Genomic DNA, 13,468 nt, shown 5'->3' with positions numbered 1-13,468 from the left:
GTCCTAAATCACTAACAAAAATGTGCTTTGTGTATGATGAGAGGATTTTTAACCAGACATTACAGTCGCCTGTACACTCACGACATAGTTCCCACCTGATAATAAAGCGTGTTTGCCATTGGTACCGTAGTGCCATTAATCTCTTTCGGCTTCTGTGTTGCAGGAACCCAGTGGGCGGGCTGTGTACAGGAGATCCCAGACAATACAAGATCTGCAACACTAAGGTGATTTCAGCATAGAGCTTCTCATAACTGAATTAAAGAATATAATAAAATTAAAAAACCGACTTTCAATGCAAATATTTTAGAACAATGGCTGATGTTTGCTCTAGACATTGGTCATATAGGTGTGTGCGGGCCAGGGGCAGGTATTTCAGGGTGTGATCTGGAATTTCGCTGACATATTAACTTGTCTCCACTGCAATGCTTTGCGCTGAACTCTGAGTTTTAACACAGCCGTGCTGCAGACACGTATCAGACCTGCTCCTTTTGTGAGGTCAGCGGCTGTGTTGTCAGACATGCTGGGCTGTGTGTGTGTGTGTGTGTGTGTGTGTTTGGACAGCCAGTCACTGTAGCCCATGTTGATTAATGGAAAAAGCACACAGATGGGCTGCAGCGTGTTGAAGCATGCTCAAATGTGTGCTGTGCATGTGGCAGTTTGTACGTGTGATTAGCTCAGAGCTTCGAATGAATGGACATCAATCCCAGACATCTTTCTCTGCTGCAATGCGTCATGTGAACAATATGATCTTTTCCTGACCCTATCTGTTCATACTGTGACATCTGGGGAGTCACACTTGGGACTTCATTTATTTTAGGGTTAAGATTAGAATTATGACTGGGTTAAGGTTTGGGCAAGGGTTGGGGTTAGACATGAAGTTGTTATACGTGACTTTGAGATAAACTTTTAGGGAATTAATACCGTTTTCTCACAACTAGGGCTGCCCCTAACGATTACATTTACATTATCGATAAATCTGTCGATTATTTTCCCGATGTGGATGTGGATCAGTGTTTCCCAAAGCCCAAGATGACTTCCACAACTCAAAGATATTCAGTTTACTGACACAGAGGAGAGAAGCTATTTAACTAAAAATAGTCCCATTTAAGAAGCTGGAATCAGATAATTTTCTTTACTTTTCATTTTATAAAAAATGACTCAAAACGATTAATCCATAATCAAAATATTTGGCAATTAATTTGAAAGTTGACAACTAATTAATAAATCTTTGCATCTATACTCACGTGTGTGTGTGTGTGTGTGTGTGTGTGTGTGTGTGTGTGTGTGTGTGTGTGTGTGTGTGTGTGTGTGTGTGTGTGTGTGTGTGTGTGTGTGTGTGTGTGTGTGTGTGTTTGTTTGCAGGAGTGTCCCGCCAGCTCGGAGGACTTCAGAGAGATGCAGTGTGCTGCCTTCAATGACAGACCGTTAGTGGCTGGAAACACCTTCAGATGGACCACCTTTCATGGAGGTCAGTGAACACAACTCAGTGTTCAGTGGGCTTTTTCGTGGGGTTGGGACAGGCGCTAAGACGGAGCGTTTAGACAGTTGAATACAGATATTTTTTTGTCATGGACCTTGATGTGATTTGATGCCTGCTGCAGATCAAAATTTCCTTCGGGTTAGTAAAGTTAAAGTTAAATGTATATTTAGTCAGACGGTATGATAAAAAATAATGTGTTTTTTGAACATTAAAGCATGTGAACATGTTTCACACGTATTTAGTCTGTGGGCTTGTAGGTGCATAAAGTTTTTGCACCCACACGTTTTTAGGGTCACTCACCCTTGTGGCTTTGCTGATGGGAGTGTAATATAATTTAAGCGCGTGTTTCTGTCTGCTTAATGTGTAACTTTAGCTATTGTGTTTTATGGCAGTTGTGGTAAACTCACGTCCACTGCGAGGCCCTCCTAGGTGTTTAATCCGGACAGTTATGGGTTTTCTTGCCTCCTCTCCCTCTCTGCTCTCTCCCAGTTCCATCTCTTCACCTCCTGCCTGTTTCTATTTCGCCGCCACCTCCCTCCCTGTCCTTTTGTCTCGCCTATTTTTCCATAATAAACTAATGAGTCACTGACTGAAGATCTTCCCTGCCAGGCTCTAACCCCTGTGAACTGAGCTGCCTGGCCCTGGGCCACAACTTCTACTACAACTTTGGCCGTGTGCTCGACGGCACAGCCTGCGACAAGGAGCCTGGAGCGGTGTGTGTCAACGGGCAGTGCCTGGTGAGTGGCAGCAATACTATTGTATGTGTGTGTGTTGGTGTTTTCTTTACATATTGTATTAATGCAATTTTGTGTCAGTGTTTTTCCCACACTTTAAATTCCCATTTCAAAGATTTACTTTAAAGGGGCGCTATGCAGGTTTTGGTAATTTCTTCGCTGTTTTATATCAAGATATTTGGCAGCTCCTATGTTTACTAGTGTCTGATTCCTCGATCGGTCAGTCTGCCGTTTCCTCTTTCTCTGTTCCTCCAACAACGTGTGAAAACTCCATCGCTACCTTGTTAGCCGGTTCCTGAATAGGCGTATGTGTGCAGTGCTGTGAAGCAATTTGTTACTTCGCGAGACCTGATATCACGCGATACTTCCTGACACTGAGGCCGAAAGATGCAAGGGTGGTTTTTCCACTCACAGGCGCTAGGGGGAAGCGATACGACCACCGTTCAACTCGAAAAAAGTCCTATAACCATTCCAATGACTCCGAAGCTGTTCAGTTAAGGTAAATTAAGCTAAAAAAAACTGCATAGTGTCGTGGAAGTTTCCTTTGCAGCAGGGGGAAAGAGTTTTCAGAGTTTAGTAAATTGAAACAAATAAGACAGACTGAGACTAAAACCAAGTTGGGTTTTTGTATTTTATTAAGAAAGATATATTTGCAAATATAGGATCAACATGATTTCACAAAAGGCCGCAGCACAGTGTGGAGTCAGATTCTCAAATGAGTGAACAAGAACACCAGGCTTATATGCATCTTCAGAGTGACAGCACACGCACTTAGATTATTATAACGCTACAATTTTGACAGGCAATCTGATACACGTGAAGACATTCAGAGAAATACAAGAGACATCTTGGAGTCATCTCACCTCCTCCTCCCTGTATGACTTTCACCCCCCCGTTACATCTTAACTGGCATGGGAAAACATGAGATAGTTTTGGGGTGACCTTGTACCTTTATCAGTTCAGGCAAACAGAGCTCACAAAATGTTCCAGACTGGATGTCTCACAAAGTTAGAATCAAAATCTACATGTAGGTAATGAGATAAACTCTTTCAACATTTGTGAGAGAAGTAAAGTATGAATTAAACATAAAAATATAAGGAATTGTGCTTAAATGTAATTTTCCCATTACAATAGTTCCCCTTTAAGGATATTCTTTATAATCTTCATTATATAAACACAGGAGTCTGCTGGATAATTTAACGATACTATCGGCCTATGGTACAGCCATCAAATGTTATTATTTCAACTTTGTTTCTATGAAAAAGGTTTCTTCCACTAGTTTGGTATGCTGGTCTGAAAACACAGCTTACCTTGCTTGGCATCTGGATTCTCGAGATATCACGAGATCATGCGAGAATCGCGGGATCACATTTCAGACAAAATCCATCTTGTCAGGCTTCAAGGAATGCGTTTGTGTTTGGAACTACCAGCTTACTGCACCAATCAGCGTCCGGTGAGGAGCTACAGGCAGCTACGGGCGTGCCTGCCCTTTTCCAGACAGTTTCCAATGGTTCTGTGTTAACAAACCATCCGGCACGCCAGGTTAAAACACAGCACCATGGTTGCCAATTTCATCCACAATTGACCCAGAATCTTAAAGTGCAGGGATTTAACCTGCTGAATGTCTTATCAGGTTTCTGCAAAGTGTAAACTGGAACCAGAAACCTGGACGCCTGACTTATCTCCTCCGACTTCTATTTTCCTGACGGTGATTTCAAAATGGGGCTTGATCCAGTTTCTGTGTTCATTCCCACCCTGTCGTAGTATGAGTGATGTTGACCACTCTGACTTGGAGCTCTCTGGAGAACTGAACTCAATGCTGCGCGTTAGGACCAGAGTGCACTAATCAGTATGGACCGCAGCCTTCAGTTAGCATTACAGCTCGGCTCTGCTCAGCACACAGGCCAGAGTCTCGCTCCCACATCCAGCCTGTCCCCTGCTCACCCCTCTCACCCTCACACAGATGGGGATAGTTGGAAATTAACTTGTGTCCCCCAGGTCCTGCAGCACATGCAAAGTAATGAAATTCATATGTAATACTCAGTAGACACGTCTGAGGGTAAAACTCATAAGCAAAGTTATTTTTACACCACTGACAAAGGATTAATGCATGTCTGTGTTTACATAGCCTATGTCTATATATATATATATATATATATATATATATATGTGTGTGTGTGTGTGTGTGTGTGCATGCTATCATGTAGCGCAAATAAGTGGATTTATTAGCCGTTGACTTGGCTTCTGGAGGTCAGAACTGCACAAGGCCTGAAACCGGAAGCAGATGCAGCCTGCAGCTGGTGCGGACTGCTGCAGGTCACAAACTGAGATCAGACTGCAGAACACATGGCTGGTTTAGACGCAGCACGTGTGCAATAGATGCACAGCTAACTTTGTAGTGTTAATAAGTGTTTTTTTTTATTTGCAGTTGCCATATGTTGGAGTTTGTTCAATTATTTCTGTCTATTACCTTGTCAGAAATAGTGACAGATGCCCATCATAAGTTGCCAGTGTCAAAGGGGGATTGTGTTCCAATAATTTTTTTTTCTCCAGCCAACAGTCCAAACCCAAAATAAGGTTTTCGTTCAGTTTACAGTGATAAAAAGTAGGAACAAGACTCAAGCAAGAGTCGACAGCTAAGTAAGCGGCTCTACTGAGGCACTCTGAACTAAATGTCTCGCTTTGCCAGACCTTCCTCCAAAGCGCGCCGGAGGAAGGTCTGGCTACTCCACACAGCATTCAGGGATGGGAGGAAATTGTGCTCTTGTTCATTGGCATTTCTTTAAACCAATCACAATCTTCATAGGCGGTGCTAAGGACTGGAGAAATAGGCTCTGAAGGAACTTATTTTGGTGGAACGTGTGCGTTAAAAATCCGAGCGATCCCGAAAGTGGAACGTCAAGGATATAGACTAGCTATTTTAAAACAAGAAAAAAAATGTGTGCAAAGGTGAACATGGATGCGGTGAAATTTGTGGTCAACAGAAAATGTAAGAACTCAAACCCCTCCCCAGCATCCTCCATGCAGGTGCACAAATAGACATAATTATTGTAAGACCAACCCCCGTGACATCCTACCTGACGTAAAAGGTGAAATGAGTTATAAACAATATCTAACATCAGTATGCTAACATGCTCACAGTGACAATGCTAACATGCGATGATGTTTACCAGGTTCAGCATGTTAGTTTAGCCTGTTAGCATGCTAACATTTTCTAATTAGTGCTAAACACTAAGTACTACCGGGAACAAAGGGGATGTCAGGAGTTCTGTAGGTCTTTGCTCATAAACCAAAGGATTGGGCACATTTTAAATGTAACCTGCTAGTGGCACTAAATGAGAAGTCAGAGGATCACCAAAGTTATTCCAATTTATCCTCAAGGGACGTTGAATAACTGCAGCAAATTTTGGGGCTCTACACCTTAAGATGTCAAGATTTTTCACTGATAACCTCAAAAACATGTCAACCTCATGTGTGCGGAAAAGTCAGAGGATGTTAAGTCAAGAGTCATTAGGATTCCTCCTCTGGAGACCATGAATCTGTGAACCAAATTGCAATCTATCCAATAGTTGTTGGGATATTTCAGTGGCGGACCGACCGACCGATCGATATTGACTTCACTTGAGCTGCAAGCAGTAAATATTTTCTTGACTGACTAATCAATACTTTTTGCCTGCTGCGTTCTGGACTTCCTTTGTTGTTTTGTACTTTGTTTTACTGGTCGAATAAATCCTCGTCACCTACTTATTCCTGCCTGCCTGCCTGCTCTCTGCCTTTGGGTCCACCATTCCCTGCTCTTCCCTGCTGAACCTGACACTTTTAGTACTTTTATATTCAGTTACGGGACAACATATTTTGTTGTACACAAGCATGTGCAATGGCTATACTGTACTACATTAACTTTCATGTTTGAGCGTTTTCTGGTGTTTTGCAGGACTGCGGTCGCTCCCTCGGGTCATCGAGGATTCATTTCCTGTTTTACCCTCACAGATGCTTAGAGTGTTTGTTGTGTTTTTAGGGGCTTAGGGGGCTGATTATAGGTCCCCTAGATTGTTGCTCTCTTGCCTGGTAACCTCCCCGTTGATTGGTTTGCTCCGGAGAGCGCGAGATGAAGAGGCCGGAGAAGAAAGCGGCCACTGTAAATCTATCTAACTACAAGATTCTCCACACGCCATAAACCATGCAGCTCATCCTCGGTGCTCTTTGCTTTGACATTTTAACGTTTACAGAGACAACTCTCCGGAACGGTCCTCCCCTTCTTGAGGCCCTGAGCTGCAGTTTTATCCCAAAGTAAATGTTTGTGAGAAAGAGAAAATTGAAAGGAAGAAGCAAACAAGAGAAGGAGAGAGAAAGTGGACAGAGTTGGATCATGGCAGAAGGATTTAAGGTGGCTGTACACTGTGCAGAGACAAAAACATAAACGAAAGGTTAGAGGTTGCCAGGGCTCTGGTCAGAAAATGTGTGAAGTCGGAGTGCAAAGTCAACACGCTGTCAGAGAAACAAGTTTCAGCAGAGACCTCCAACCAGATCAAACTGTTGTTTCCTAAACGTGTGTGTGTCATGTCATACAGAAGCCCGGCTGTGACTCCATCTTTGGATCAAAGCAGCAGGAGGACGCCTGCATGGTGTGTGGAGGACAAAACACCACCTGCCTGCAACACAAGAGTGTGTACCAGAGCAACGGTCTGGAGGCAGGTAGGATACACATGCACACACACACGAGACACACGCACATACACACGCATCGACACACACGCACCTACTCACAAACACACGCATGCGCATACACACACGCACAAACACACACGCACAAACACACGCATCGACACACACGACACACACGCACCTACTCACAAACGCACGCGCAAAACACACACACACACACACACACAAACACACACACACACACACACACACACACATTATCTCCACCTAGAATGAAATGAGCAGTTTCAGACCAAATCTAGGGATCATTTGTGTTTTCCCTCCCAGATGTTATTAGTAATTCTTTCTTTAGCAAAGAGATTTTTTTTTTTTTATTGTTCCTTGATGAAAGGAAAATGTACCATGGAAACAGTTATGCCAAACAGAACCTGTTGGCTGCTTTCCAGGAAGAAATTCAGCTTCACAACATGTTCTCCAATATAATATATGGAGGAGGAGGAGGAAAAAAAAGAGTTCTTCAGGCCCCGAATGACATATTGGCTAGATGCCACCAAAACATGTTCTACCTACACTGGTACAGAGGGTCGGACTGGTTTTACATCAAACACGTTGGGAGATGGGTTGGCTTTGTTTTGTCCATTGGCCTCCTATCCAGGGCATGAAGTTAACTTTTTGGACCACCAGCCACTGTGGCAGGTGGATTTTTAAATCTTTAAAACTTTTTACCAGCCAGTTTTCTTTTTGCCTCATAAAAGGTGAAAAACAGGACTTGCTGTGTCTCTATGATCCTGTCCTATTCATGGTAGCCTACTCATGGACATTGCGCCGTCATAATGTGCTGTAGTGGGGGGGCCAGCCTTGATAATCCCGCATAGGGGTCTGGTGTTGGCTCGTTACGCCAATGCATATAAGAGATGACAGGACTGACAAAATCAGGAGTAGCCTACGCACACCACAACAACAAAAACACAGGTGAATGTGGACCATAACACATGAGTTGCTGCAAAAAAGTTGCAACTCTTTTTGTATAGTTCTTAAAAATAAAAAAATAAATAAAAAGGAAACTTGTTTTGGAGAGAATAATAATTACTACTATTAACTAATTACTCTGGGCTGAGATTTTCTAGGAACCTTACTAAAAAGGCTCTGGATGATGATGTTGGTATAATATGAAAACGGCTGGTAGATTTAAGACACAAAATAATAAGTTATTGAATGAATCAAATATGAACATATGTGTCAGTGGCTTGTTGATCTTTACATTGTTAGTTCATTTCCTAACCTGGGCTGGGACTCACATTCATACGGTTTGATATTGGACTTTAACTTATCATTGCACTTACAATAAAGTAGCTGTCCTCAATTTAGGTCATCCTCTAAGTCTCATCTGCATTTTTGTGTGTGTGTGTGTGTGTGTGTGTGTGTGTGTGTGTGTGTGTGTGTGGGGGTAAAAGATGGATGTCTTTGCACAAGAGCAGTACACACAAGTATGCGCCAGTTGGGACGCCATTTTCTCTAACTCCAATAACCATGTGCGCTCAGCAACTACCTATTATTTAAGATGTGCATTTACCACAATGAACGCAAGTTTCACAGGATTGCGCCCGCTTGTCACGTCACTTGTCAAACCTGCCCGCTCACCGAACGCCGTGCAACCAGTAACATAGCTCAAGCACCAAGATGGCCCCAGCCTCTATACGTGAACAGTACGGTCTTTCTAAACTATCTTTTTAATAAACTTTCTGTACACTTACACAGTTCTCAATGCTTCGATTTACATGTAGGGACCCTCATATTACCGTGGAAGTGTGGGGCTATTTTGAGCGTTGTTAGTGGTATAGAAATACCGATTCCGAAATATGCTTCCCATTGAAATACATTAGTTTAAAGGCAGGCTCTGTCAGGGATCATTATGATAATACAGTTAAATTTGGCAGAAAAGACACTGCTCTTAGAGGCATTTTTCAAACGTACCATTCATTTTAAAACCCTCTGCATGGTGTGGTAAATGCTCATCTGTTGTTGATATGTGGTTATCTCCCCCTTTCCACTCCATCTGGGTGAATTACTGACACACCTGTTGAGAGTTGGAACATGTTTGCTTTATGCCTGTAAACTCTGCAGAGATGAGCCAAAAAACTGAGAAAGAAAGCGATGCAGATACCTGCTGTGCATACGGTTACATGTCTGTGGAGGAGAAGATCATTATTGTAGTTCATGGAATCCCTGTTTTGTATGTCCCTTCCCTCCCAAGATTACAGATCCAAACAAAGGGCTCCCTTCTAAAAGAGATTTGACTATCTCAATGGGACATCACCTGGTAAAATAAAGGATAAATAAAAAAAATAAAAAAACAAAGTGCTGCTTGGCATAAAGTTGTGTGAATTATTATTATTATTGCTAACCAGCAAGCTAATTTCTTATTGAAATAGCCTCAGCAACAAGAGAGAAAAGGTGGAGGCGATATTGTGGGATATGTGAACTTTCCAGTTTTGCAATAACTCTCTACAGTCTGGAACTAAAGCTAAGTTGGGACAGGTGAGGAGAGGTCCTATGCAGAATCTGTGATTTGGGCCCCGGGCGGCTCCGTAGTTTATGGAATCAAGAAGCGATGCAGCAGTAATGTTGTGGATGGCTGGCAGAAACAAACCTCCTTGAGCAGAAATGGATAAAGATTATTTTTTGGGCTTTTCTGCCTTTTAATTGATAGACAGACAGCTAGGTGAGAAAGGGGAGAGAGGGGGAAGACATGCAGGAAATCGTCTCAGGTTGGACTCGAACCCTGAACCTCTGCGTCGAGGTATAAGCCTCGAAGTATAGTAAGTTTCTTTTCAAACGCTTTCCAGATTGTTCTCCAGACAAGACTGAAGTTGTTAGCATGTACTGTCGATGTGAACTGAGTTACCACCGGAGTACGTCAAGTCTCAAAAACCACTTGCTGGCCAAGCATACGCCGACAGGATTTGTCAACGTTTTGGATTGTTGCAATAATATTAAACATTTGCATAAAGCAAGAAAATGTTGTCCGCTCCCATGTTGATAAGAGGTTAAACATCTTAAATAATATCTCATTTAAAGTACATTTAGAACAGATGAAAAATGTGCAATTCATTTGCGAATCGTCGCGAGTTAACTATGGACATTCGTGCGATTAATCGCGATTAAATACGATTAAATACGATTAAATATCGATTGACAGCCCTAGCTTCTAACAGTCTGTAAATAATCACTTAGATTGTGAAAAGATAAAACAATGTTGGCAGTGATGTGTAGAAAGGAAATACAATTGAATTAGGTTGAATCAAGATGGGAGAGGAATCTCCTTTTGATCCTGTGTTGCCCTCTACTGAGAATTTACACAAATTGTGAGATTTAACACACACGAACAGAAAGTACCCAACACCTCTGGCGTGCGACTTGGCTCTGTAACAGTAGCTTCTTCACACAGCTGTGTGTAGGCAGAGCAAAGTGCCGGCCATAATGGCTCAGATTGAGCAAGAAGAAAACTGATAATAGCCGCTCTGTTTGGGCGACCCAACAGCCTTGGGAGGTTTTCTCTCCTCCTGCAGCTGTGTTTCCCGACGGAGAGAGAACCGATGGAGGGTGGCTGCACAACGTCGTATCTCGCCGGGTCAAATACCGACGGCTTCGAGCCTGTCTGTAACTCTGTAACCTCAGTCACAGCACTACATCTTCATGAATCTAAAGCCCCGGAGAGGAACCTCGTGAATAGTTCCTCTCTGAGACGTGTTAGCAGGGGCAACCAAAGTTACATGCTCCTCAGAGGCCGACCGTAATGAAGGGAGTTCATCCTGCGGTTACTTTTCACTCCAGAGCAGCAGGGGAACCATTGAGTTGTCCCAGCCTCTTTGTTTTTTTTTCTTGGAAGTGAAATATCATACTGTAATGAATGGGTGTGCTTTCGGCTCATTCATAAATTGTCTCTCTTTGTGCTCGTAAACCGATCCTGTAAAGCATTCATCACAGTTGATCATTACTGACATCATAGATTTTATTTGTTTTATAATTGTGATACAATATCAGCATTTGGCAAGATCTCTTCTAAAGAACATCATTAGTCACACTCATCCAGATTATTTGCGAGTAACTGATATGATATCAGTTACTAATTGCTAAAAAAATGGCACATGACTTAGCGTGCTGTTCAACCCTGAATATAAAGTGCATAGAACAATGTTAAGGCCTGCAGCTATCTATTAAGCGGCTGTACTTGTCAATCACTGAACTGTAATAATTGTGCAGTAAAATGTAAAGAGAGCTGTTGCTGAAAATGCATGCACAACTTTTCAAAGATCATTCATGCATGTGTTTTTAAAATAATATGAATACTGTGAGGTTCAAAATCCACTAAGTAGGCAAGGAGAGGATTTAAAAGTTTAACAAGTATTTATTTAAGTAAAATCATAAGAGCATAAACGTGTACACGGGTCCAACACAGGCTTCTCTCATCTGACTGAATTTTCTGGCTTATACATGAATTCATATATCAGTCTCTAAGAGCATTTTGATTTGTTTATTAAAAGTTGGAGGAGTACCGTGGTTTAGACTTAGCCTCCCCTGGTTGGTGCACAGACTGGTCCCAGTCTTTTGGCACACGCCCTCTTCATCAGTTGTTAGGCAGACTTTAACTATGCTGATGGTCAGAACAATGCGCCACTGTTGTCCGTCACAGAGAAGTAACTTACTTTCATGGTCAAACTGATATCAAACTGATATTAACTTTGTTGCTGCACTCTTGTTGCTTTCTGACCACCGTCATACATACATGGCATAACACAATTTTAAAAGTTTTTTTTTTCCTTCATTTAGATTCAAAAAACTTTAAATAACTTGAATTTAAAAGCCATCTGAGGCGTTTCCCTTCTTGGCATCACTTTTTGGTAAAGCTGTTTTCAGTGTAGCACGTGTGCCCCAAGGTTGTAAAATAACTGACTTTTCCTTTAATCATGTGAAGTAAACTCATAATTAAATTCATATTAAAACCAAGCCTCTCACTGAGTGTCTCTGTTTGCCAGCGGGACCTTTTGGATACAACGAAGTGGCCATGATTCCAGCTGGAGCCACTCACATCCGAGTCACTGATAACAGCAGGAATTATCTAGGTAAGATTCAGCCTGTCACACACACACGCACACACACACACACACACGCACACACATGCACATACAGAACACCTGGGCTGCCGTGTATATCAGTTCCAGCTTTCTGCTGAAGACCCATGGCTGCAGTGTAAATCAGGCACTTAAAGTAATTCATAGACTTACTATTACTTCCTCTCCCCAGAGACAGGAGGGGCTCAGCAGTCCCATCTGGTCTCTGGTCCTGCTGTGTGTTTTCCAGGCAACATAATAACCAAGGGCATCTATTCTTATCCTTGTTTATGAGACCAAAATAAAACGGGCCCCGAAATGGTACACATTGTGGCCTTGAAAGGGACGCTCGTAAAGGCTTTATCCGACCACTGGCTCAAGGCAGGTGAAAGTACTTGTTTCCATTTCATGTCATGGAAAATCCCTCTCCCACCACTGAGGAGAGACAGCTGCCATACATAGCCAGCTGGCATATTTCTGTTTCTGACAGCCTGCCTGTCAGAAACAGGCAGGCTTGCAGCTTTCTGCTTATCCAAACTACATTACACTCGATACCGCGCTTCTTTGGGTCCTGGGAATTACATCTGCCATGACTTAGTTGCTGGAGTATACGCATCATTTGCTAACAGCTAGCTATTTGGGACCAGGCTATTTCCAGTAACAATAGCGTTAATTATGAAAGTTACATCGCCGATGCTTGAAATGTTTGAGGTTGCTACAATGTAGCATCTCCGGTCTCTCTTTCTTCATCTGTTCTTGAATGTTATGCAGCGAATGACGTAGAGCGAGCTGTACCCAGCATGCCGTTTGGCGGTGTAACAGTTAATAGGGGTCCCCTCTCAATACACGACAGTGTGTACATAAAGCACTACTAATAAATATGTCCTGTTGATCTCAAGAGCTCGCACTCAACAGTGCACTTCCTTGGGTCCTCAGCAATACTACCGCCAAGTGTGAAGTTGATCGGATGAACGGTTGCCGAAAAAAATCAAAGGACAGACCTACAGATAGTCAGAGACTCCTTAAATTTTAGTTAGATTTTACTGACTTATCAATACTGAATAACCCCAAACTTTTCCTTCCTTCCTTCCTTCCTTTCCATTACCCTCATCCCTCATCCAGCCCTCCAGAACGGTCGCTCCCAGTTTGTGATCAACGGTAACTGGAAGATCAGCATTCCAGGCGAGTACAATGTAGCCGGAACAAAGCTGTTATACCGGCGCTCGGCAGACACCTGGGAGAGCTTCGAGGTACCAGGACCCACCCAGGAAGACCTCCATCTAATGGTGAGAGCTCCAAGATACTTTAGTTTAGAACTTTCTTTCTATACTGGAGCAGAACAGTTTAGTCATCATCTGGTCTCAGGAGCTGGAAGTCTCTTGACGTTTTGTTGATTTTGCATGGTCAACTGAAGTCAATTTTATTTACAGTATATAGCCCATTTTCACAAATCACACATTTGCATCAAGGGGCTTTAG

General features: G+C 42.7%; 1 protein-coding gene across 1 annotated transcript in view; it reads left to right on the top strand.

Annotated features, from left to right (window-relative positions):
* adamtsl5 (ADAMTS like 5) overlaps positions 1-13,468 on the top strand; it is a 44,455-nt gene that overhangs the window by 23,202 nt on the left and 7,785 nt on the right. Inside the window, exons 4-9 of the mRNA XM_028579420.1 lie at positions 164-224; positions 1,363-1,468; positions 2,090-2,217; positions 6,786-6,909; positions 11,916-12,002; positions 13,113-13,276. Of these exons, the coding sequence (XP_028435221.1) occupies positions 164-224; positions 1,363-1,468; positions 2,090-2,217; positions 6,786-6,909; positions 11,916-12,002; positions 13,113-13,276 (670 nt within the window). The remainder of the gene's footprint in view (positions 1-163; positions 225-1,362; positions 1,469-2,089; positions 2,218-6,785; positions 6,910-11,915; positions 12,003-13,112; positions 13,277-13,468) is intronic.

Source organism: Perca flavescens, chromosome 1 (assembly GCF_004354835.1).
Source record: "Perca flavescens isolate YP-PL-M2 chromosome 1, PFLA_1.0, whole genome shotgun sequence".
In the NCBI taxonomy this organism is placed as follows: domain Eukaryota; kingdom Metazoa; phylum Chordata; class Actinopteri; order Perciformes; family Percidae; genus Perca; species Perca flavescens.
This window is presented reverse-complemented; position numbering and strand designations above follow the sequence as displayed.